We start from the raw sequence: 25,605 nt of genomic DNA, 5'->3' as shown, positions 1-25,605 counted from the left end.
ATCAAAGTAGTAATTTGGGTTTTTTAGGAGACTATCCCTAGGAAGCACACATTTATCCACACAATTCTACAGCCACACTAAAATGTATGCTGTTAAGTCATAACTTTTTTAAATACTTAAAAGTATTCCAATAAAGATAATTTCCTGGTGTAGCTTTGAATTTGTTGCAATAAAATGCTTAAAAACACACTAAGTGCACTTTATTAATATTTTCCTTCATAGCAAATATTTTACTCCAACCAGCATGCAAAATTACACAATATGCTTTGTTTTATTTATTTATTTATTATTGTATTTATATCCTGCCTTTTTTCCTCCAAGGAACCCAAGGTGGCACACATAACCCTCCTCCTCTCCATTTTATCCTCACAACAACAACCCTGTGAGGTAGGTTAGGCTGAGAGTCTGTGACTGGCCCAAAGTCACCAAGTGGGTTTCCATGGCTGAGTGCGGACTAGAATCCAGATCTCCTGACTCCCAGTCCAACACTTCAGCCACTACACCACATTGGCTTATTAAATGTAAGTCAAACAAACAGAGGAGAGCCTGAAGAGATGGGCTGCAGTAGGGAAGATGTGGATGAGAGAGGCTCTTCTCACTTACATGCCCCTTAACTTTTAAAATCAGACTTCACCTTCCTTCTCTATATGAAACAGCCCTATGTTTAAACACGCAGATCTGATATAATACATCTAGCTTTTGAAACATTAGAAAAAGTTTCCCATATACCTTAGGGCACAATCCTATGTGTGTTTACTCAGAAAAAAGATCTTATAACTCCCAGCATGCCTGGGCTAGCCATGCTGGATGGGGCTGTTGGGAGTTGTAGGAATTTTTCAGTCTAAACCTACATAGGATTGTACCCTTAATGTTTTTACCTAGAAGGGCTAAGAATTAAGCTGCTGTCATCCATGTCATGAACACAAGTTCACAGCCATGCAGTATTTTTGCCCTGCCTATTAAGGGGGAAAACCAGATCTTCCCAGTTAGTCTCAGTCTGATTGATAATTTAATTATTCATGTCTTTGTTTTATATTAATTCAAAGTCTTTCAGTAGATTGGGAAAAGTACATGAAACACTGCCAAAACACATACACTAGCACTCATTCACATACCAAAAGGCTGCACTAGCATATGAGATGCTCTCATTCTTTCTACCTATTAATACAAATATATTTAATGAAATAAAATTAGACTGCTCAATTTCAGAATGCATTACTTTATTTCTGGAAGTTAACAAAAGACATTAAAAGCATGATAGCATTCCAACCATTATGTATAACACCATATTTTTTTTAAAAAAAATCACACATTGCTTTCTTTTGCCAGGTGTTAAACTGGAACGAGGAGAAAAAAAGAAAGCCCAAAGTATAACATTAAAAAGCAAGTGAGATAATCCTTTAGGCTCTTTGATATCTTTTAGCACAGAATAGGGTGAACTATATGGTCGCACACACATATAGCCAGCCTTTCATACAGAATGTCCACATTCCTCTGTTTTTGCAGGGATAGGCAACTTGCAGCCCTCCAAATGTTTTGGCCTACAATGCTGGCTAAATCTGACCAAAGTTGTAGGTCGAAACATCTGGAGGGCCACAAGTTGCCCACCCCAATTTTAAATAAATTTGTAGCACACATGATTGAACAACAAATTTGAAATAAAAAATAACAAAATTGCAGCCTAAAGCCCCCAAAATAACAAAATGAATAGACTTATTGATCCACTGTTGTCTTTTCTCCTCTCCTTCACCCTCCCCATCTCTTCCTCCTCCTCTTCTTCCGCTTTCCATTTCCACTTCCTTTTTTTCTCAAAAGAAAAACTGCCTGGACTGGTAGCATTTTATTATTCTGTTTGGAGGGGGGAGAACTTCCGTTGTTTTTATTTTGGTGCAGGTTCCAGTTGTAATTTCTAAACCTCTAAGAGGTTTATTTTTATTTTTATTTTTTGTGTGTGTTAGGGATCACACTCTTCATCACCCTAGTTGGCTGGAAAGTATAGCTAAGGTCCTTCATGGGGTGATTACTTCCTCAAAACGAAACACAAAACAGGGTACAAGCAGATACATAATCACAATGTACAACTGACCCCAGGAGCAGCCTCACACAAGGAAATCTGAGACTGATGACATGTCATGCACGTTCACTAAAAGTACAGAAAAGTGATAAAAAAAGTTCTTTAGATATTTCTCCCCTTTTGGCCCAGTTTGGAGAAACTCTGAGTGGAATTTGACGATTCTAGAAATCAGGCAACTCCCAAGGCACCTTGCTGTAGGTTGCTAAATGCCTATTATCTGTGACATTATCACTCTTGCCTTGCTTATCTGATTTTGTTTGTTAAATTCTTCCATTCTTTTTTGGGGGGGAGGGGGGCAATAAAATACATTAACTTTCTGCAATGTGAACTTCAACTTCCAAGCAATCAGGGTCCTGTTCAGGGTTCACTGTCAGTGTTCAAGGATCTTGATATAACATATTCACCATGTAGTTCACACCATAAATTGCCCAAATAGCATCACAGAATGAGTGCAATCTATTAATCAGTTGTAAACTGATGTTCATCCTGTTTACATTAATGCTAGGCCAAACGTGTAGAAATAAAACTCCTAAATTTGTTGCAGGATGACAAATTACCTGCTATGTCAAATAGACGCTGTTATAAATTCTAAAAGATTCCTTTCACCCTACCCTAATTTTAGGGGATCCTTGGTTCCTGAATGACTTACATGCTTCTTTCACTCTCTATGCTGGAGTAGTCATCCACACTCCAACACAAATTGTACATGTGAACATAATCAAAATACTTTCAGGTGCCTTTTGACCCAAGGGAGGCAAAATATGTTTTTCTGTTTCATGTTGGGCTGACACCTAAGAAAAATTATGCTAATTCCTGTTGCTGACTCCTGGCAATTTGAAATCTTTTTGCCATATGCCTAAATCTAATATTCAAAAAGATTATTACAATATCATAATAATGAATACGAATATAAATAATAGCAGCATGGTCATATTATAACTTCTCAAGTATAAGCAATGCTTTTGTTCTATTTTAGCTCGACTGTGAAATTAGCCAGGGCCATTTCACATGTTGCAGTGGAATCAAATGCATGCTCAAACTGTAGTGTACAGTTTCATAGCTCCTTACAGTGTTTCCTGGTGCAGAAATAACAGCTGGTTGTTTCTACTGTTAAACTTAGGGTAAACCCTTGCTTTTCCCCATTTGCAAACTGCAGATAAACTATTAGCCTTTTAATGAGCTGATGACTGGAAAATATTTTATAGTGAACACGCCGAAAGGGAATCAAAAGTGGTTCACTGTTATGGCAGAAAGACCACCCCCACCTTAAAGATAATGCAGGATTGCCCCGAAATTTTATGTTTAAACTCTTTAAAGCATCATGGACACTTATTTCCAGATGGTAGCCATGTTGCAGCAAAAATAACAAAGAGTCCCATGGCACTTTAAAGACTAACACATTCATTTTGGCATCAGCTTTCACAATGCATCTGATGAAATGGCCAAAGACCATAAAAGCTTATGCCAAAATAATTGTGTTAGTCTTTAAGATGCCACAAGACTCTTTGTTGTTTATGTACACTTATGGGGTTGTATAAATAATGACAACAATGATGACCTCTCACAGATCCCACTATCCTCCCGTCAGTGATCAGAAATACTAAAATCAGCATATCACAGCCCCAAATTAAACCGAAACTAAACCGTGGATATGCACCAAGAGCTCCTCTTCCCAGTAACTCCAAGTATCGCTATCAGCTTAGTCTTCTGTCAAAACATCCCGACACGCCATAGCATACCTTGTTAGGGACAACCCTCCCACATCTTTAGAGAGAGCTCCCACGGAAGAAATAACCACCTTGTCTAGCCCCCAAAGTACACGTGCAGGGCGACAGCAGCGACTTTTCAATTATTATTTTTAAAGTCTTCTAATGAGTAAGTCTTAAACCCCCCCCCCAAAAACAACAACAGCAACAACTTCCTCCTATGGAGAGAAGGACGACTTCGCTGAGGACACAGTCTCAAAGGGCCTTTTATCTGAAAGTTTCGTTTCTCCTCACACAAAACAGAGAATGGAAACTGGGAGGCTCAAGACCTTGGTGCGGCGGACTCCTCAGGAAACAGAGAACCCCACAGCAGATCCCAACACCGAAAAGGAGACGATCCGGTTAGACTTTAAATTGGGGAGGATGAACGAGGCCGGCGAAGGCCCTTGGCGTAGGGAAGCCCCCCTCCCTCCTCCAAATACTTCAAGCCCAAGGAGGAAGGAGCCAGAAGCAGAAGCATGACGGGGGGTAGGCAAAAGAGGGGGGCGGTGAATGTCCCCGGCACCTTTCCCCCCCCCCCCACGGACGCAAGTACCTGGCTGTCACCCCAGGGATGTTCCGGCCGCGTCCCCCTCCATGTCTTGCTCCGGCAGTTGGAGGCCCCGATGCGAGCGCCTCAATCTGGGCCGGCCGCCATGTCAGCCGCGGCGCGCACTGCATTGTGGGGGAGGGGGAAGAAAGGGAGGGGGGACTGGACGGAGAAAGAGGCGGCGGCTCCCTTCTATCAGTTTCCTTTAGGAGCGAAGGAGTTGGGCGCTCGCTCAGCTCCAAAACAGGGACCGTCAAGTACCCTCCTTCGAGTCCGCCTCCCTCCCGGCTGAAATGCCTTCTCGCCTTTGATCCCAGACGCCTCAAAACAAGGAGGACGCCCTTGTTCTAGCAACCGGAGCTCTTGCCAGGGCAGCCAGAACTGAATCCCTACCCCAGGTGCACGAACTGCGCGCGGCCTCGGGCAGAAGTAAAAGCCCCCTCGTCAGCCAGCAGTTCTTTCCGGGGCATAATTTGCACCGAGGGTAGAGCTCAGTCCCTGAATAAAACTTCTGTGTCAGGACTCGAGCCACAGAACGTGTGGAAGTATCAAATAAAGGAGAGGGCTGCATTTAATACATAAAATAAAATATGGTTTAAAGTCGGTTTTGTGTAGTTCCTGATGTTTTACTGAGAGTCAGCCGCACAGTTTCATGATCAGAACATGACTTGCACGAACCTATACACATCACGGGCCCAGAAACGTAGCTCCGGAACATGGGCCTTCATGATTATTCTGGCAAACATCCCCAAAAAGGATTAAGCGCAGCCCACCATCTTGTGGCACTTTAAAGGTACTACACACACACAACCAAACACCCCTTGTGCCAACAGAATGAAACAGCTGTTCCTCTGAATTCATTAAGAACATAAGAAGTGCCATGCTGGGTCAGACCAAGGGTCCAGCACTCTGTTCACACAGTGGCCAACCAACCATCAGCCAGGGATGAACAAGCAGGACATGGTGCAACAGCACCCTCCCACCTATGTCCCCCAGCAACAGGTGCACACAGGCTTACTACCTCGAAAACTGGAGATCGCACACAACCATCAGGGCTAGTGGCCATTGATAGCAGGAATTTATCCAACCCCCTTTTAAAGCCATCCAAATTGGTGGCAATCACTACATCTTGTGGTAGTAAGTTCCATAATTTAATTATACGCTGTGTGAAGAAGTACTTCCTTTTATTTGTCTTGGATCTCCCACCAATCAGCTTCATGGGATGACCCTGGGTTCTAGTATTTTGAGAGAGGGAGAAAAATGTCTCCCTATCCACATTCTCCATACCATGCATAATTTTGTACACCTATCATGTCTCTCCTTAGCCTCCTTTTTCCAAGCTAAACAATCCCAGTTGATGTAACCTTCCCTCATAGGGGAGATGCTCCAGCCCCTTAATCATTATTTTTTGTAAAGTCACTTTAGGCAGATGTGAAATGTAAAGTAGATTTGTGGAGACTGCAAATAGAAATAATTCAGATCAGTGCACAGGAAAGGGGGAGGAAGAGGCTGGTCAGTAGAGCTGTTAGAATAGAATTGAAGGAATGTAGCCAATATCTGGGGACATATGTGAAGCCAGAGCAATCTTACTCAGAAAGATTTCCAGTAGTCAGGGTGAGCTTCAGAGCTTTGCATATCTCCGTATACCTTCTTGTCATCAGCACCGTATTTTCACCCTTTTTCCAGAGCCCCTTGTCATCTCCTATCCTTTATTACTTTTTTCCCCATTTTGAATTTTTCACATGTGTCTCCTCCCAATCGTTATGGACTGTAAGGAGAGTATCTATGTATACAAACACTGTCACGTCCCTAACCATTGCAGAAGGATTTTAGACCAACTATTTAAAGCAGGATACAGTTTAGCATTTCGGTATCCTCTGGGAATTATAAGAGATCATTCAGAAGATTGGGGATGAGTATTAGATTGCAAGTTAATGTTTATAGGTGAGGGATTCTGGATAACATAACTAATTTTATCTCTTTATCACAAGAAAAGGTGAAAATATTACAATCAGTGGAAAGAAATGAATGCACACCTTTGAAATAATACAATCTACAAGAACAGAAATCAGTTGATGACCGTATAAGGCACTTGGCTTATGCTTCTCCTGAAATTTTCCAATTTATCTCCCAAATTGCATAATAACAAAAACTGTTTCTCTGCTTTGCTATTTCATGGTTGTCCCTTGAAATGCAACTTTTAATTATTTTATTTATTCGCAGTGGTTATATCAGTTTTGTATAAACTTACTAGCCTAAGAGACTAGTAGCCTTAAAAGTGATGATGATGATGATGATGTCGACGATGAATTCTTTACAAAGACAAACACGACTGTAATTTTCTTTTTGCGGCAGCAGCTTCTTTCCGGCAGGGCTTTGCGATGTCGGAGGACGTCAGAGCTGGGATTCAGTGCAATATGTTAGACCCTGAGGGCAGTGTGGAGCACAAAGCGGTTCCTTCCTTCCCCAGAGTTTTTCTCATCCTCTTAGCCATGCTGATCGTCCTAGGGGCAATAATCTTCTTGGCATTTTCTGCCTCCGAGCAGAAAGAGGAGGATTTTTACTCCTTTAAAGTAATCAACATCAGGGGCAAGCTCGTCTCCCTGGACAAATACAGAGGCTCGGTAAGTTTGCAAAGGAGGAGGTCGGCTACACAACTAACCAGCAAGACGTCTCGGCATGCCTGCATGATGGAGGGGGTGGGAGAATGCACGTACTTGATTTAAGTGTTAGCGACGATTGTGGTCTCTCTCATCTGGAGCACCTAGTCCGCGTGTCTGTGGCTTGGCGTCTACGGTTCTTCCCGCTGGCTCTATTAAAAAGTTTCCTTTTCTGCTTGAGTGTGTTTGAGTCTCTTTTCTTCTGAGCATCTTCTTCTGCGTATACGTGGCAGGCACGCAAGATTCCCCGCCTTGCCTTCGCGCAGAACTACTTCATGGATTTTTGGCTATGCAACACGAAAGGCACATGCTTGGGATCCATGAGATCTGTTCTAAACATTTTACAGATCCATACTGCAAGCCCTTTGATTCCTTTTAAAAATAAAACAACTTTTGTTTAACTGGGGCGGAGAAAGAAACGAGGGAGGAGGAGGGTTTAATATTACTTGGCACACAAAGAAATGCAGCCTAACATTGTAATTTTATAATTACATAAAATTGACACTACAGCTTAGAACTCCCATCAGCTCATCCATAATGGCCAATGGTCAGGGATGATGGGCACTGAAGTCTAAAACAACCAGAAAGCACCAGGTTGGGGAAAACTACTAGATTGATTTCCACTGGTGTTTTTCAAATTTCATTTATTATTATTGTTATTACATTTATGTCCCGCCTTTTTTCCTGCAAGGAACATAATCCTCCTCCTCTCCACTTTATCTTCACAACAACCACCCTGTGAGGTGGGTTGGACTGAGAGTCTGTGACTGGCCCAAAGTCATCCACCCGGATCTCCTGGCTCCCAGTCCAACAATCTAGCCACTACACCACACCGGCTCTTTATTAAGATTCTTTTTCTAAAGACCTGAACTTAATTAAAACTATTGTGAAGCTTTTAATATGTAGTAGCAAAGAAACATTTATTTGCGTATTATTAAGAAAGACCATTTAAAAGGCATTATCAGTTTCTGCTGGACATTGGTACTTTAGGGGCTGTGGACACAATGCACTAAGCATTTCTCCAAAGGGTAGCTGTGTGTGTGTGTTGCTATAAAACACCAGAGTATTGTGGCAGCTTAAAGATTAAAAGCTTTATTATGACATACATTTTCATGGACTAAAGTCTGCTTCATCAGATGGATGAAATATTATCCTGAGTTATATCCACATTGGGCTGTATGTGAGAGACAGAATTATAAATAGTGTGCTCAGAGCAAAATGAAATGCAGAATGAATAGAGTCTATACCATTTCATTCCAAGGACCAATTTTTTCAGAGAAGTTCTTGGGAGTTGCATTCCAGTGATGGGCAGGGCCAGAGACTAAAAGGGGTGGAGCCACAAATGCCAGCATATTGTAACTTAAAGCTCTTACTGCGATTAACTGAACTTTAGTAGGAGAGGCATTTCAACCTTTTAGAATGGGGGGAAACTGCACAAACCCAGGAAATCAGTGTGGTGTAGTGGCTAGAGTGTCAGACTGGGAGTTGGGAGATATGGATTCTAGTCCCCACATGGCCATGGAAACCCACTGGGTGACTTTGGGCCAGTCAGACTCTCAGCCCAACCCACCTCACAGGGTTGATGTTGTTGTGAGGATAAAGTGGAGAGGAGGAGGATTATGTACGCCGCCTTGGGTTCCTTGCAGGAAAAAAGGCAGAATATCAATGCAATAATAAATTAAATAAATAAATAAATAATCAATTAGTGGTTGGCGGAAATGAGAGGCGGTGGGGCAGAGGGCATGGTCCTCTTGGGAACCTAGGGGGAATGGATTGGGACTGTAGGAGGGTCAGATTTGGCCTACAGGCCTGAGATTCCCTACCCTTGTTAGAGACAGTAACAGTTAGGTTATTAGTTCTCAGTCACTGAGAAATTCTCCGGCATCATCTCCATTGAACTACTATGTACTTCTACGGCTCCTATTCATTTCATGGGGTTTGCACAGGAGAACTTCTTGGTGGGTTGTTCCCACAGCAAGTAGCTAGGAATAATATGGAAAATACCTTGCTATCTGAAGCAGCATAAATTGCAATGACCTGCACACAAAATTATGGCTATCCAGTCAATACAGAGATGTAAAGCAGGTGGAATCCTGCTTTTATAAATCTATGCAGGTAAATAAAAATGGGTCTCAAAGCAGTAGAAGTGAGTGCCCTAAAAATACAAGATCATATAGGCTTTGTGCTGGCTCACACCCACCCGCATCAAGAGTTTCTGTGAAGGAAAAACACTCAAAAGGAGATGAGAAGCATTCTGGTCTTGTACTTACTTCAACAGTATTTCAGGGATTAATTTAAGAACTCACACAAAACACAGGATTGTGATTGTGCATGACCACAATGAAAAGTATTGTAATCTGTCAATTTACAAGTAATAAACACTTATCCAGTGCTCCAGAGCAAACAGTCTTCTTCAGTAAAACAGTAGCTCACATTGACCAATGTCTGGCATTCAGCTCCTAATCATACCAGAAAAGTGTATTATAACAGAGAGCAGGATCCAACTATCCCAGTACATTCCAGTAGCCATTCTGGAGGGAATTACTTTTTCACTCTTTCTTTTTTAATATGGCCATTTGTGAATGGTCTTTAAAAGCCATTGTGTGAACAACCAATTACTGTTTGCTTACACACTGAATTCCAATAGCCATTCGGTGTACATTCCAATGGCCATTCTGGAAGGCAGCAATGTATTTTCATGGGCATCCTGCATCCTTCAGTTTATCATGTCCCTGCTATTGTATTTTAGAGAGCAATCCCATGGTCCCTGGGCAAGAGTCCTAGGGACCATAGGGTGGCTTGGGAACCCTATGGCAAGGTGGAACTTTGCCAGCTGCTTCTTTGAGGTCAGGAAAGCAATCCTGGAGGAGGAGGACAAAGAGGAGGAAAGGGGGCATTCAACTAGTTGGGGAGGGGTGAAAAGGGCAGGATACAAGTTATCCTGAGCCTCTTTTAGCCTCCTTCCCTCTCCCTTCTAAGTGCCCTTGCTAGATGGCCTGAAAAGCCCATCTAGCAAAAATACAGGAAGCCAGAGGGTGGGGAGGTGAAGAACACCTATGCTGCTGCTCCTCCTGTCCTGCCGGCTACAGCCCAGCAGGGCATAGGAATCTCAGAAGGACCCACATTCAGGGGCTTCCAAACAGCAAAGGCACAGTCCATAGGATTGGCAAATGGGTATTGGAGAAGATGCAGAAACAATGGGAACTGAGAAACTCATATTTTTCTGAACAATAATATGAGCCTCCCTATGGACAGCATAAAAATGCCATCTTTCTTTACTTAGACCTTTTTTAATTTTTTTGTTAGACTGTTGCCCATTTCAGTACTATTTTCCACAGCTAGCGTTCTGTGTCTAGTTCTTTTTATTACTTCTTTTTCTATACTCTCCAACATTGTATGCCCTGGTTATATTTTCCAGGTCTCTCATCTATGTCTAGAGATAGATGCCAAATGTTCTGACTACCTGAACTATCTGTAGTCAGAACATTTGCCAACTATCTCTATAGACAAGGCCGGTCCTACTATTAGGCAGAGTGAAACCTGAGATTTTGGATGTCATGAGGCAGCAGATTTTGGATGTCATGAAAGGGCAGCAAATGGTTACTTTGTTATTATTGTACTTGGATTGCCAAGCCGGGGGGGGGGGGGGCAGGGGGTGGAGATATTTGTGGGACTCCCTGCCTCATGTGCCAAAATATTGTGGCTAGCTTTGGATACTGTGCACCTTGATGTGGGTGGATAGGATGGCCATTTGCTGCTCTGCTTCAGGCTGCAAATGTCTTCGGTTAGCTCTGTCTATATCAAGATAGTCAAACTATTTGTACAGACAAGGTTGAACTTACATTGAGTATAATCAAATTTCACTCTTTTGGGCAGGGCCTGGGGGTATAAACTAATTCTACTTCCAAAGTAAATACTTTGCTTTTGTTTCATCCCAACATAGTTATGACTTCCTATTTTTACTACATTCACCCCTTTGACATTTTTGGAAGAGTGAAGTGCTTGCAGTGTACACTAGATGGCAAACTCGATTCACATTCTTTTCAGCTTTGATGTGAAAAGCACATTGGTTTGCCAGAAGCTAGAAAAGGACCACTCCATATTGAGCTTAGTTTTAGACTTTTAACATCTAAGGATTTTCTCCAATGAGAGAAAGCAGGGCACAGGGTGCACCACATCTTCCACAATGAGGAGGTCATGGGGCGGGCAAGGCACTGCTCCTTTTCCCAATTGGGAGGATGAATAGCATGCTAAGTAAAGGGAATCCTCCTGTTATCAGTGATTGGAGATGGGAGAATAGGAAGCTACCTCATACTAATTCAAACACTTGGTCCATCTAGCCCAGTATCGTCAACAGCAGCTCTCCTGGTAACAGCTCTCCAGGGTTTCAGGCAGGAATTTTTCCAGCCCTACCTGGAGATACTTGAGATTGAACCAGGGACCTTCTGCGTGCAAAGCAGATGCTCTGCTGCTGAGGCATGGCCCCTTCCATAACAGGGGGATTCCACGGCCCAAACTTCTGGTAGCCTCGAGGGGGTGGGGCTTAGAGAGAAAACTGGGCAGGGCCAGCCCCTATGTAAGGTATAGGAACAATCCATCTGATGAAGAATGATGTTGGCTTTCCTTTACTGCTCTAGAAGTCTGCATTATTTAGTGTACTGGATAAGATGCTTTGCCAATTTGAACTGTATTAAAACTTGTAATCTAGATTGCCTTGCCATAGGACACTTTTTCTCAACACACTTCTGCAAAACTCACTCCAACAAGATGTAGTGATGGCCACCAATTTGGATGGCTTTAAAAAGGGGATGGATAAATTCCTGAAGGAAAAGCCTATCAATGGCTACTAGCCCTTGATGGCTATGTGCTACCTCTAGTATCTTTATGCACCAGTTGCTGAGGAGCATGAGTGGGGGGATGCTGTGGCACCATGTCCTGCTTTGTTGGTCCCTGCCTGACAGCTGGTTGGCCACTGTGTGAACAGAGTGCTAGACTAGATGGACCCTGGCTCTTCTTATGTTCTTATGTGTTCCCACACAGACTGCAACATGTTCAGAAACTACAAGATCTCTAAATATGTTCCCCTTAGGAAGAATATGCACAAGAGAAGATGCACAAGAGAAGATGCACTATTACAAAATGGCCAGCATGTATTTTATGCAAAATTTATAATACCCAGGTTTGTCTCTGGCTCAGGAGCAATTACATATTAACAGTACCCTTATGGCAGCCATGGGGAACCTCTTTCAGCCCAAGGGCTGCATTCAATTTCAGAAAAGCTCTAGGGGGCTGCAATCCAGGGGGGAGGGGTGAAAGCAAAGGTCAGGACAGAAGGAGTGGGGACATTTTTTTAAAAAAACACACATACCAGCATGTTGCTTAAAGTTCTTACTGCCTTATGGACATATCCAGGCAGACATTTCCCATGCTCCTAGTCCAGCATTGTATTTGGCTCTCTGCAGGTCCTGGTTAGCCATATGGAATATTGGTCATCTGGATATGGGCCAGACTGACAAAATTAAGAGCTTGGAAGGCCTCATATTGGCACTAGGAGTTAGGAGCATCCAGGTCATTCATCCATTAATACAACTGCAAGTATTAGCTTTTAGCCAGTGGTCATTCTAGCATCTCCCCCCCCCACACCAAACTATTTCCCACTACCTCTTCTAATACCCCACACATCTCACTTAAAAAAGTAGCATGGCTATGTGAATCACAGCAAACTAATTGTCCAACAATCAGAGTAGATGAACGTCTGAGTTTGTTTGAATTTAAACTTGTGAAGCTTGTAAGTCATTTAAAAATAAAACATACCCTTCTCTCTCCCACCTCCTCCAATTTCCAACCAAGAAAGCAAAAGCTAGTGAAGCTATTCAACCAACAGGCCTGAGTTCAAAGTTTCCCATAGCAGCCTGTCTAGGGACCTTTAAATGGTCCCCTTGCTGTGTATAGTTCTGATTTAACAGTTCTGGGTACATGAAAAATGAACTCCACTTTGTTGCCTGTTCAGGTCTATCCAAAGACAAGATGTAGATTGCAACTGCTCAGAATAGATTTATTTCACTAGTTTCATTTATTGCCCTATATACATTGGTGTAAAAATTGTTTGCAAGTGTGACCATTCCTAATGGATGCCATATGTAAAGGGATGCTTCCACTCTGAGGGGAGCAAAGCTAGGCTGAAAGGATCTGAGTTTTTGGAAATGTCCATGGCTTTTAGTAGAGAGCAAATAGATCTGACTTCATTTTCATGAGAAAATGTTATTGCTCAGAAAAAAGGAAAAAGCTGTTGTTGTAAAGAGATCATGGCTCACATCAGTGTTGTTACCACACAAGCAAACAAGCCTAGAGTGCCTGCAATACATGGCAGTTTTGCAGCCTCCCATTATGCTCCTTTGCCACTGCCAAAATCACACCAGCAGCAAAATTGTCAGCTAAAATCATGGCAGTTTTACAGTGAAACAGTGTGTGCAGGAAGCCTGTGCATTATTTGCAAGCAGAATTGCATGCCTGGAAGCACAATTCTGCTTGCAAACAAGCTGCACATCCCCCACACCCCTGATTTCTCTGCTAAATCACTACCATTTTGACTGCTGCTGCCCCATTAGATTCAGCAGGGGTGGGCTGTGACACCCAGTGACTTCCAGGTGGGGGACCATGTGGAAGCAACCCATCCCTGCTCCAGGGAATATGCCTGGTCTTTGGTTCCCTCTACATGGTTGTGATTAATTTGCATTCCTCCAAGGATGGTAGCATACATGGGGTCTCAGGATGCTTTCATCCAGGTATTGGCCAGGCCCAGAGCTGCTTAGCTTCAAAGAAAAAACTACAGAGCTAGTGTGGTGTAGTGGCTAAAGTGTTGGACGGAGTTGGGAGATCCGGGTTCTAGTCCCCACTCAGCCATGGAAACTCACTGGGTGACTTTGGCCAAGTCACAGACTCTCAGCCCAACCTACCTCACAGGTTGTTGTTGTGAGGATAAAATGGAGAGGAGGAGGATTATGTACACCAACTTGGGTTCCTTGGAGGAAAAAGGTGGGATATAAATGCAATAATAAATAAATAAAATAAATACACTGCATGTTAAAAAAAATCTCTAATTTATCAGAGAATAAATAGCCACATTGGTCTCCAGTACAGGAAATTCAGAACAAGTTAGAATGTATATCTACACAAAGCACACACCTTTGGATTTCACTTCAAAATACTAAACATAACATGAGTATTTAGTTAACAGAACACTTGTTCAGGTGTAGGTATTAGAAGTAAAAACAACAATTTAAACATTTAACATTATTTGCATGTCTGTGTTGCTACCAATGTTGTTGGCTTTAAAAGAGGACTGGACAAATTCATGGAGGATAAAACTATCAGTGGCTACTAGTCCTGATGGCTATATGCTACTTCCAGTATCATTGCAGTATGCCAATGTACACCAGTTGCTGAGGAAGCAGAAATGGGCGGAAGGATACTTTTGCACCCAAGTCCTGCTTGTAGGTTTTTCTTGGCTAGATAGTTGGCCACTGTGTGAACAGAATGGTGGACTAGATGGACTAGTCTGATCCAGCATGGCTCTTCTTATGTTCTTATTAACACAGTGAAGCTGAGTGCTTTTTTAAAAAAATAAAGGCCTAATTCAATAAACTCAAATATCACATTTACTATTATGTGATGATTATTTTAATTCAAAACGTACCAGTTACAAAGCAAGGTGGTGTACTAATGAAAGAAAACCCCTCCTGCTCTGTTATTAATTGCACTTCTAATTGTTATTCTGTTTCTCTTTAGGTGTCCTTAGTTGTCAATGTTGCAAGTGAGTGTGGATACACTGACAGCCACTACAAAGCCCTGCAAAAACTGCAGAGAGAACTTGGCTCATATCATTTCAATGTGCTGGCATTCCCCTGTAATCAATTTGATCAGCAAGAGCCAAATACTAATAGAGAAATTGAGAATTTTGCGCGACAAACATATGACGTCACCTTTCCCATGTTCAGCAAGACAGCAGTCAAGGGCATGGGGGCGAACCCAGCCTTCAAATATTTAACTGGTGAGTCAACAATCATACTAAAGCAGCTGATCTGCTGGCTTTAAATTGCTGAGAATTATAGGTTATTTAAAATAACTAGCAATGCCATTTCAGATTTGGGGATAAGGTGGGCTGTGCTGGGCTGATTCAGAAAATTCCGAAGGCCAGCTCTTTGGTGCATTAAAGGTGAAATGATGAGAAAACCATGTATTGAGGGAACATTTGTTGTGTTTATTTTCAGTCTTTTCTTCCTATCTCTCAAGAACACAAAAGGTACAATAGGAATTCAGCTGAAGTTTAATTGCCTTGTCCTTCAAACTAAAGTACAACAGAAATGACTGCATTCCACCTAGCTTAAAACAGGTGTGCCAGGAAAAGGAAAGACCTTTCTATGTTTCACTTAGACCAGGAGTGAAGAACCTCTTTCAGCCCAAGGGCCTAGTTCAGTTTCAGACAAGCTCGGGGGGGGGGGGGGGGCTGCATTGTCATGGTGGGTGGGCCTGAAGGCAAATGTCTCCAAGATAAAGGGTCTCCAGTTCCCCTTCCACACCAATCAATCTTTACCCCATGATTAATGGAAGAGAGATCAATCCATTCAACCCCCTCCTTTGTTGTCATCTGCATTAGAATACTCTGCACAACCGTACAATGCAGCCTTTATCCACATTAAGAGTCTGTAAAATCTCTAATTCACCTGGTGATGAAGACAGAAACAAACTTCAAAGTGATCTTGATAGGCTGGAGTGCTGGGCTGAAAACAACAGAATGAAATCTAATAGGGATAAATGCCAAGTTCTACATTTAGGAAATAGAAACCAAATGCTCAGTTACAAGATGGGGGACACTTGGCTCAGCAAAACTACAAGCGAGAAGGATCTTGGAATTGTTGTAGATCGCAAGCTGAATATGAGCCAACAGTGCGATATGGCTGCAAGAAAGGCCAATGCTATTTTGGGCTGCATTAATAGAAGCATAGCTTCCAAATCACGTGAGGTACTGGTTCCTCTCTATTTGGCCCTGGTTAGGCCTCATCTAGAGTGTTGCATCCAGTTCTGGGCTCCACAATTCAAGAAGGATGCAGACAAGCTGGAGTGTGTTCAGAGGAGGGCAACCAGGATGATCAGGGGTCTAGAAACAAAGCCCTATGAAGAGAGACTGAAAGAACTGGGCATGTTTAGTCTGGAGAAGAGAAGATTGAGGGGAGACATGATAGTACTCTTCAAATACTTAAAAGGTTGTCACACAGAGGAGGGCCAGGATCTCTTCTCGATCCTCCCAGAGTGCAGGACGGAATAACGGGCTCAAGTTAAAGGAAGCCAGATTCCAGCTGGATATCAGGAAAAACTTCCTGACCGCTAGAGCAGTACGACAATGGAATCAGTTACCTAGGGAGGTTGTGGGCTCTCCCACACTAGAGGCCTTCAAGAGGCAGCTGGACAACCATCTGTCAGGGATGCTTTAGGGTGGATTCCTGCATTGAGCAGGGGGTTGGACTTGATGGCCTTGTAGGCCCCTTCCAACTCTGCTATTCTATGATTCTATGATGAGGATGAAGATAGGTAGGATATTTTAATAGATTTCTGGCAGGCAACTGAAAGCTTTTAAGATATTATCAAGAAAGAACATTCTTTGCATCCCTTTCTAAATTGCACCTCATCATTGCACATCCCAGTGTTACATGTTTTTAAAATATTCATAGATGTTACTTTCAGAAATACAGAGGCACCTATGATGAACCATTCATCTTTTCTATGCCGCAACAATGCTTAAATTAAGCATAGATCTGCCCATGTGACACAACTGATATGCTGAAGTAGCGAGAGTGTTGGATTTGCATGTGGACTACCTAGGCCATCCAGAGGGTTCATAGATCTTACCACAAGGATTTGGACAAGTTCCTGTCTCTATGACTAACCTATATTGTTGCTGTTTAGGAGATATACCATGGCTGCTATTCTGGTCTGTTTTTAAATAGCTGTAAATAAGTGCATAATAAATAACATCTGGAATTGTACAGCTATCATTGGCATTTTGAATTAATTATACTGCGCAGAATGTTTGTGTATTTGGATTTTAAATGTTTTATTCTTATGCAAATTTTATTTTTGGTGGAAGTTGTACATAAATATTTAGATCCTAAGTCTTATATATTTAGGATTCCTGCAGTCCTCTTTAGTCAATTCAGGAAGCTACTAGAAAACGAAAATTAAGAGCAAATGGCCTCTTACGTGCAGATAGTTACTTTAGAATTCTACTCTTTTTCAGGACTTACCTTTCAGTCCCTTCTTTGACCTACAGTAGATATCATTGCCAATGAAACTGATGTTCCATTACCAAAATCATGAAACTGCTAAAATGTTTTGGTATTCCTGCCTCATCAGTTTGAAACCACTGAGTTATTCCAGAATAGTCCATTGACTATCCAGAATAGTCCATTGATTTTTTTATTTGCGAAAGGCATCCCTGAATTTACAGAAGCAGATTAATGTTGCAGTCCTAGACACACTTACTTGGAAGTAATTTACATTAAAAATTAGGGTGACCATATTTGGGAAACCAAAAAAGAGGAGTGGGAAAGCGGCTTTCTGGAACCTCAGAAAGCATATCATTCCCCCATCACCTTAAAGGCCTTTATTGGAGGAGGGGAAAGTATGTCATCCCCCCCCTACTCTGGGAATTTATTTATTTATTTATTTATTTATTTATTTATTTATCATACTTATACCCCGCTCCTCAGCCAAAAAAGGCTCTCAGAGCGGCTTACACTTAGGAAAAAAGACAGTCCCTGCCCTCAGGCTTACAATCTAATAAAGACATGACACACAAGGAAAAGGAGTCAAGGAGGGAGGGAGGGAGGAGAGAGAAAGAAAGAGAGAGAGAGAGAGAGAGAGAGTCCAGCAGGAGCAGGCCCCGATGTTACGATGTTACTTCTGACAGGCTTTCCTCTTTAAGGCCCCCATTGGAGCAGTGGGGGGGGGGGTGACGCACCTCCAGAAAGCATGTCATCCTCCTGCCATGCCTAATGGCATCCTTAAAGGGGGAAAGTGTGTCATTCCAGGACATTATAGAAAATTACAGAAAATCCCACCTGATGCCCAGGATAGAACAAAAACCAGGACACATCCAGGGAAATCCTGACAGTTGGTCACCCTATTAATGCTTCAGATTGGGGCATTTAGAACTTTTGTTTTCCAGCACAGAACTTATACTTTCCCTAATATTTTGCTTATCCTCCATTTTCATTTTGCTTAACTCCCATCTTCATTTTGACAATCAAATTTGTCCTTTAATTTTAATCTCATGTTTTCTTAAAATAGCTGAATAGCAAATTACCCCTCTTATGTTTTTAATTTATTTCTTTTTTGTAGAATCCACTGGCGAGGAGCCAACCTGGAACTTCTGGAAATACCTTGTCGATCCAAATGGAAAAGCAGTAAAGGCTTGGGACTCTACTGTCACTATTGAAGAAATAAAACCATATGTCACTGAACTTGTGAGGAATATCATCCTGAAGAAAAGAGTTGAGCTGTGATCTATTTTTTCTAAAAACAACAACAACAACAAAACCATTCATTTTTTTAGGTCTTCATATTCCTAAAAGAAAATGTAATCAACAGAAATCCTTTCTGTCAACATGAGTTTGCTCCCATCCCTCAAGTACAAGTTGTTTTGTTTTGTTTTTTATATTCAATCTAGTATTCTGAGTCCACCAAAAGCTAATTGTTCTACCTTAGGTTAAGGTTTTATGTATTAGTTTAGCGTGTTGCCTGAACCAGGCCAGTGGGAGGCTGCAGGGCAAGGAGGAATTGGTGAAAACCACCTTCCTTTAAGTCATTGTATTTCTGTGTTGTGTCCATTGTCATCCTGGGTTTTTCAAGTGGTGATTTTAAAACAAAAAACACCCACATGTCCATGCAATTGCAGTATAGTCTTTTCTGGTATGAACTGACTTGTAGCATGGCTGTTTTACATAGGGCAGATGAGTGGTTTGTGATGTTTTTGTGACTGTATGCAATGATACTTCCCTGGATCTCTCCAACCCCAAAAGCATCTACCCATCTCCTACTCTCACCATTTAAAAAAGAAGCAGTGGTGAAACTGACAAAGTTTCCCACCATCTCAGCTGTTTGTCTGGAGAAAAATCTCCTGATGCTATCTCTGTTGGTTACACTGGGCTTCTTCTGATTCACTTCAGAGATGAGGAAGAGTCAGTTCAACTGTGTGCATCAGTATGAGAGCACAGTAATGGATTTTTAAATGTATGGGGGACATTTATAAGGCTCCCCCCCCACATTAATGCAATGAGTCCAAAAAAGGCCCATGACTTTCACCAAGTTTCTTCAGATTCACTGACCTTTCTTTCCTTCCAGAGGATGGCCTTCCCTTTTGCACAGAGACTAGATAATGTTCAAACAGCACTGAAGAAGGCTACTGCTAGTGTACCATCAATTGTTTTTTTTTAAAAAAATAACTATTGTTGTTATCTGGAGCACTCATACATTTCCTCCATAGTAACCACATTGTAAAAATTAAGTGACTTTACTCAAAATAGGAACGGTCTGTGCTTATAACCACTGCTGAAAAGTCTGAGAAATTTTCATTGACTGAAACAGAATAAAAAGGGATCCTTACATAATTTTGCCAAGTGTCTGTGAATTTTCTTTACAGCCCAAAAGCAAACTAACTGATTGTGTAGTTAAAACTTCATAAGTGATAGCAGTGCAATGAAAACACTTTATTTGGGCATGTGAACCACCCAGAGAGCTTTGGCTATTGGGCGGTATAGAAATGCAATAGATAGATAAATAAATTATTATTATTATTTATTTATTTATTTATTTATATAGCACCATCAATGATGTACACGAATCTCGAAAGAACCAAGCACTTTGAAAAGATGCTACATTTTCAAAAGAACGTGGCTTCTGCATTTCTTTTTTAATTAAATTAGGCTCTAATTAAATTAGGCCCTAATTTAAAAGGCTCTTGGAAATTAATCCCCATATCTTCAAATGTTAGCAAATGCAATGTGTGAGTGATAGTATACCAGTAGGCAAGTGCATTATGTATGTGAGGAAGATCTGCTTGGTCCCAAGGACTTCTAAGAAGCTTTGAACTACAGCTGTGAAGTTGATTGCACTCCCAGCCAGAAGAACTCCACCATGACAGCTACTAGGAGCCCCCTGTTTTTGCATGACTCTCCTTCATTCTGGTACAAGAACAAAAGATGTTCCTTCTGAACTGTGTCATATTTTCTGCTGCAGCTTTCACATGACTTCATGCTAATCAGCCAGTGGAAGGCTGATACGTGCTATAAAGGAGTTGCCAAACTTGAACTCAGAGAGATTTTCAAAATGGATTGAACCTGCAAGGTCCATAGGATGCTTCCAGACAGAGGATGGCTCCTAGCGCTACCAAAAGGCATTGTGCAGCTATTCTGTCTTTTCCTCCTTAATGGAGAAAAAAGATGAAAGAAGTGATATATCATTAGGTGGCTACAGCTTACATTTTAAAAAATGTTGTACTACATATTATATTGAGGGATACTTGCAGGTGTACAAACATCACATCCAAAAAGCTACGTTGGTCTTCTTCATGGTGAAGATGTAAGCTTACCGAGACTACATATTGTCATACAGAAGGCTTCTGTGATGCTTGCATACTAAAGAAATGGCCTTTAACCTTGATCAAGCCTTATACACACAAAACAGATAACATTTTCATGACTGCCTAGCTTCTTTATATTTGTCAGACTGGAAAGATTAGTGACATCTCCCTGATAAAACACTGCCCTTTGATTTAAATTTAAGCAAGCAAAGGTATCACTCAATGGACATAGCCAAACAGCAGAGAGAAGGATCCAACAGTGAGGAAATCCATTGCACTAATAAGCATTATTGAAGTTTCACAAGCATTGGTTTCTGCTAGCAGAACATAAATAGTGTTAATGGCCAGACACCATTTGATCCTTCCATTGTTTTCAGAGAAAGAATTTCCTACAGGTAATTTAAGATTCAAATGGTTTGCCACTTAATAAGCTGTTTTCTTCTCAGGCTTGTAAACTACCAAGGCATTTACTGTGTAGGGGAAACAAACAGACAGATATAGTCAGACTACCAACTTGTCCCTTCTATTACTTTGCACCTGATGCAAACTTATGCCCCAGGCAAAATAGCAAATAAGTAGGCATAGAAAAGGGAGGGGAGAAGTTGCTACTAACAGGTCTTTGTTAAGCACAAGCAAGACTAACAACCATAGAAAATGTGTTATTTTCCATCCTAAATAGCGAATATCCAATACCCCAACTTCTGATCAATCAGATGGGAGCCAGGCTTCAGATGTAAGGGACACAGCATAGAGAAACAGTGAATTATGCTATTAGTGGGAGCAATCACAAAGGCAGGATCTACACTACTGCTTTAAAATGGTTTATAACAATAGTGACAACTGTTGGGGGCCAGGACACACTCCATATACAGTTTTCAAAATGTTTTTAAAGTGTCATCCTGCTTGGTGTAGATCTGGCCCAAGAATATATTAAATTCCATGGAGTGTACAAGGACATTCAAGCTTCTAATAATAATCCAAAATGGTATTTCGAGTCTGGAGACATCTCTAATTTAAATTTGAAAGGCAATATTTCTTTACAAAATAAAAATAAAGATGAAATGTTGCTTTGAGGGTTCTAAATATTGGTTGATCAAATCTCAGCTCTCTAAAATTTATCAAGTCTAAAGCAGGGGAGTTGAACCTTGGGGTGTCTAAAGCGGGGGTGTTGAATCTGTAGGCCAAATCTGGCCCTCTCAAGTTTCCAAGATGGCTGTGATACCTTCTGCTGGTCCCACCCCTTTCCTTTAACCACTAATCGTTTGGTGATATCCTGGCTTATATGCATTTTCCCCATTCGAAAAGCCTGAAATGCCTCCTCTAAGGTTTTATTACTGCCCATAGATAAATATACTGGTGTTGTGGGCCAGTCCTTTTGCCTTTAGCCCCACCCACCACTGGAATGTGCCCCTTGAAAGTTTCTCTGAAATTGAATTTGGCTCCTGGGCTGAAAGAATTTCAACACTCCAGGTCTAAAGCATGATCTTATTTACCCCAGTGCAATCAGTGACCTGAACCCCACTCTTAAGGCTGTGAGTCATATATGCAACTTGGTAGTGGGCTACTGGGCCATTAAGCAAAGTAAGTTCAAGCTCTTAGAGAAGAAAGATTACGGAACTATGCCATTTTGGAGGTCTCATGAGACAATCCTTGCTCTGTACAATTTAGAAGGCTGAAGGGAAGTTGGAAGTATGTTGTAGAAAGGTAGAGAGAATGCATACAGTAAAATAAACAAAAGCTTTATAAATTAAACAGTTTAATTAATGTCTCTTTTTTATAGGTAATTTCACTACCTAGTCAAAGATCTACAATTTTTTAAAAATAAATGTATCTCTCTATTTCAATGTGTTTATGATAAACCCTGAAGCATTTCCCCTAAAAATGTCAACGAAAGAATGGTTAACTATTTTAACAACTTTAATTTAAAGGGCAAAAGCAACCAGAAACAATGCATCTGGGATCTACCTGAAATGTGTCAAAATCTATGTTATGTTTAATGTAGCTAATTCCAATAATCTCATAATTTAGGGATCACTGGTATATTTCCCTTTTTTCCTCCCAATCCTGAACACCCTCATTTTCCTCAAGGGGAGACGTTTCAAGTTCATGATGAGGGACTCCCTCTACGTCACTCTGGAGAGAAAATGTGCGGAAAAGATCTGATATGGGCTCATCAATGAATGTTTCACTCTGGATAGCTCTTACTGAGGTGGTATCTCTGATTCCATTTGACAGTTGACTCCTCCTGTCGAACTGCGGATTCCTTCCTGATTGCTGACTCCTTTGATCCTGAAAAAATACAGAAATGTAAAATGCCGACATGAACATTATGTATCTATCTATCAATCAAAAAATGTACTATCCATTAAACATATATGAGTCCCTGTGATATGCACAGGAACAGGAACAGAAAGGTGTAAATCCACCAACACATAATTTAGCAAAAGAAGTTAAAGTGTGAACTCAATTTGTCATGTTAAGGCATCTGGCAACCTTGAGAGAGAAGGAAATTGTTCAAGTTGACTAAGGCTAAAATCTATTTCACACCTACTTAGAAATAAGTCCTGTTGGCTTGTGTGGAGGGCCCACTGCTAGTCTATGGCTTACTAGTCACATTGCTACAAGTGTCTTAGGTCCAAAACAGACATTGCTTGAAATCTGTGTCTAGCAGCTCTGTCTTTTAACATTTTTTTTTACTTTAGAGTTAGTACAGGACCCCAGTCCTGATCAGGACCCAAGCGGTCTTTTAAGATCTGGACCGAGGACCTTGGATCTACTCCAGAATAAAATAGATAAATAAATGATGCAGCTGTGAGACACAGATTTAAATAATGTCCTTTGGCCCACAGGTTCTGTTTTGAACCCCAAACTCCATCTAGAATGCCTGAGCAGCTGACTCCTAGATCCTTTCTACATGAGGCTTTTATTGTGCACTTGTGATTTCTTACTCATGGTAGTTTGTGGGCCCTTTAGACAACCTCCTCCTCCTCCTCCTCCTCCTGGGCCTCTTCTGTGCTTTGCAGCTATTATCATGTTTACCCCCCTCCCCCACAAGAAAAGCTCAGTATTTCTTCTGAATAGTATTATAGAAACCTAGTGAAATTGCACAAGTCTGCTGCATCAGAGCACCACCTAGTGGTTGTGTAACATATTGAAAGGAAAAGAAACCCACCCCACAGGCTGGTAAAAAGAAAACACGTGTAAAGGAGCCAATCCAGCAAGGTAAAGGAGCATTTTTTTAAAAAAAAAACCTTGAGTAGAAAAGTCCCTAGAAAGCTGCCTTTATGATATTCTTCTCACTTATGATATCACTTATGATATTCTTCGCAGCAGTATTTTCTGCCTTGGACATGACCCCTTCCAGGCAGGACCAAAGCATGGGCTTGGGGAGCACAATTTACCAGAACCCAGGGATCTTTGGCCTGAGCTACATCCTCATCACCATAAAGAAAAAATGGAAGATAACTTGTAGATCAGACTTGGGAATACTTATGCAAAACGTTTCCCCAAATCTATATGGGTCACCCAGATCTGGTAAGATCATTTGAGATTTGTTAGAACTGTTAAAAGAGAACAAGCAACATTTATGATTTTTTTTTCCAGCCAAAGTTCCCAGAGCAGCTTAGAAAGATTAAAAATAAAAAAAATAAAAAAGGATTTACAGTTGTCAGATCAGTAGATTCATTATGAACTTTCATCAAATACTTTACCTTTTGGTCATCTAAATACACTTCAGCTAACAGTTCCTCATGTTCAGACAGTGTATTATTGCGTTCAAACTGCACAGTCTCTTGCAAGAGATCTGGCTCCACGGCAAAGAGCATTGCATCATGTAGCGTTGGAAAGAACCGTGCTTTAGTAACACACTGGTCAAAAAAATCTTGTTTTTCAAAGGTCTTTATTACAGTGGCTGTGAGATAAAAAAAATGCAAAAATAATTACATGTTTAAAAGGCTGAGCTTTACACTGATACTATTCATACAAACAATATCCAAAATTGCTAACTAGAGAAATATGGTTACTGTACTCACGATGACAGGCAGCTATGAGGACTGTGATACCAATATTCTGAAACACATGACAGAGCTGTAGAAGGAAGACAGCATATTAACATTAGCAATGTTTCCCTCCTCTATACATAGATTGATAAGACATAATATGATTTGAGAGCAAGCATTTAATTTGCTTGTCATTAGTATGGAGGTCAGGGCTAGCTTCCAATACTTCTTTCAATTAGGATCTTGTAGGCGATCACAAACCAGCCTGTATCAGATCTATTGTGAGGATTTAGGACGTACTGTTAAATCCTGCCAAGAAGTTTAGTGAAATTTGATTGGCATCCATTCTGCTTAGGGGTATGGCATACATTCTCCTTTCGTCTTTGGTAAACAATCTCATGTATGGGATGCTTACAAACAATGCATCTATTTTACATTTTTACCAATGCAATTGTATGCATGCCTAATCAGAACCGAAAATTGCACTAATCTCAAGGCGGCGCACAGAAATGAAAACTGATTTAAAAGTAGCTCCTTTGCTCCTGCGCACTTGCACAGGACCATTTAAAAAAAACACGGTGAAAGCATTTGGGGCACTCTCTGGTGTCATTTTTTCCCCATTTATAGGAGCACCAGACAGAGGGTTTTCGCCTTATTGGCCAGGTAGCTCTGTAGCCATTCCTGCCAACTCATCATGAAGTCGCCTTGCTGGGTTTGGACTATACCATGTGCATGGTGTATGGGCTGTCAGAGTGGGTTGTTTGTGAAAAATAAGCCACCCTGCAGAAACTGCGTTGGGTTCGCACAACACAAGAATCCACCACAGCTGATCACCCATGGTGGGTTAATGTCATGCAACCTAGGTCAATATGAGAAAGTGGGCTGGGATTGAAAAATTGGTCATTTTTTAAAAAGCAAAATGTAAAAGGGAAGCTAAAGTCT

The 25,605-nt window shown here is 41.3% G+C and overlaps 3 protein-coding genes across 4 annotated transcripts in view; 1 reads left to right on the top strand and 2 right to left on the bottom strand.

Annotated features, from left to right (window-relative positions):
• Positions 1-4,496, bottom strand: part of TUT4 (terminal uridylyl transferase 4) — a 44,000-nt gene extending 39,504 nt beyond the window's left edge. Inside the window, exon 1 of the mRNA XM_063138809.1 lies at positions 4,376-4,496. The gene's annotated coding sequence lies outside the window, so the exon portion shown is untranslated. The remainder of the gene's footprint in view (positions 1-4,375) is intronic.
• A 2,290-nt stretch (positions 4,497-6,786) lies between these two features.
• GPX7 (glutathione peroxidase 7) overlaps positions 6,787-25,605 on the top strand; it is a 47,086-nt gene continuing 28,267 nt past the window's right edge. The window contains exons 1-3 of one of the 2 annotated variants that reach the window (XM_063118319.1): positions 6,787-6,993; positions 14,818-15,079; positions 18,427-18,600. In XM_063118319.1, the coding sequence (XP_062974389.1) occupies positions 6,787-6,993; positions 14,818-15,079; positions 18,427-18,590 (633 nt within the window). In that variant the 3' untranslated portion in view covers positions 18,591-18,600. Of the gene's footprint in view, positions 6,994-14,817; positions 15,080-18,426; positions 18,847-25,605 lie in introns of those variants that run through there. The other variant, XM_063118311.1, reaches the window with a different exon arrangement.
• The window catches only part of SLC26A8 (solute carrier family 26 member 8), a 32,688-nt gene continuing 29,772 nt past the window's right edge, over positions 22,690-25,605 (bottom strand). Inside the window, 4 exon segments of the mRNA XM_063135940.1 lie at positions 22,690-22,719; positions 22,721-22,954; positions 24,376-24,575; positions 24,697-24,751. Coding sequence (XP_062992010.1) covers positions 22,690-22,719; positions 22,721-22,954; positions 24,376-24,575; positions 24,697-24,751 — 519 coding nt within the window.

The sequence above is a fragment of the Elgaria multicarinata genome, chromosome 1, assembly GCF_023053635.1.
Source record: "Elgaria multicarinata webbii isolate HBS135686 ecotype San Diego chromosome 1, rElgMul1.1.pri, whole genome shotgun sequence".
Lineage (NCBI taxonomy): Eukaryota > Metazoa > Chordata > Lepidosauria > Squamata > Anguidae > Elgaria > Elgaria multicarinata.
This window is presented reverse-complemented; position numbering and strand designations above follow the sequence as displayed.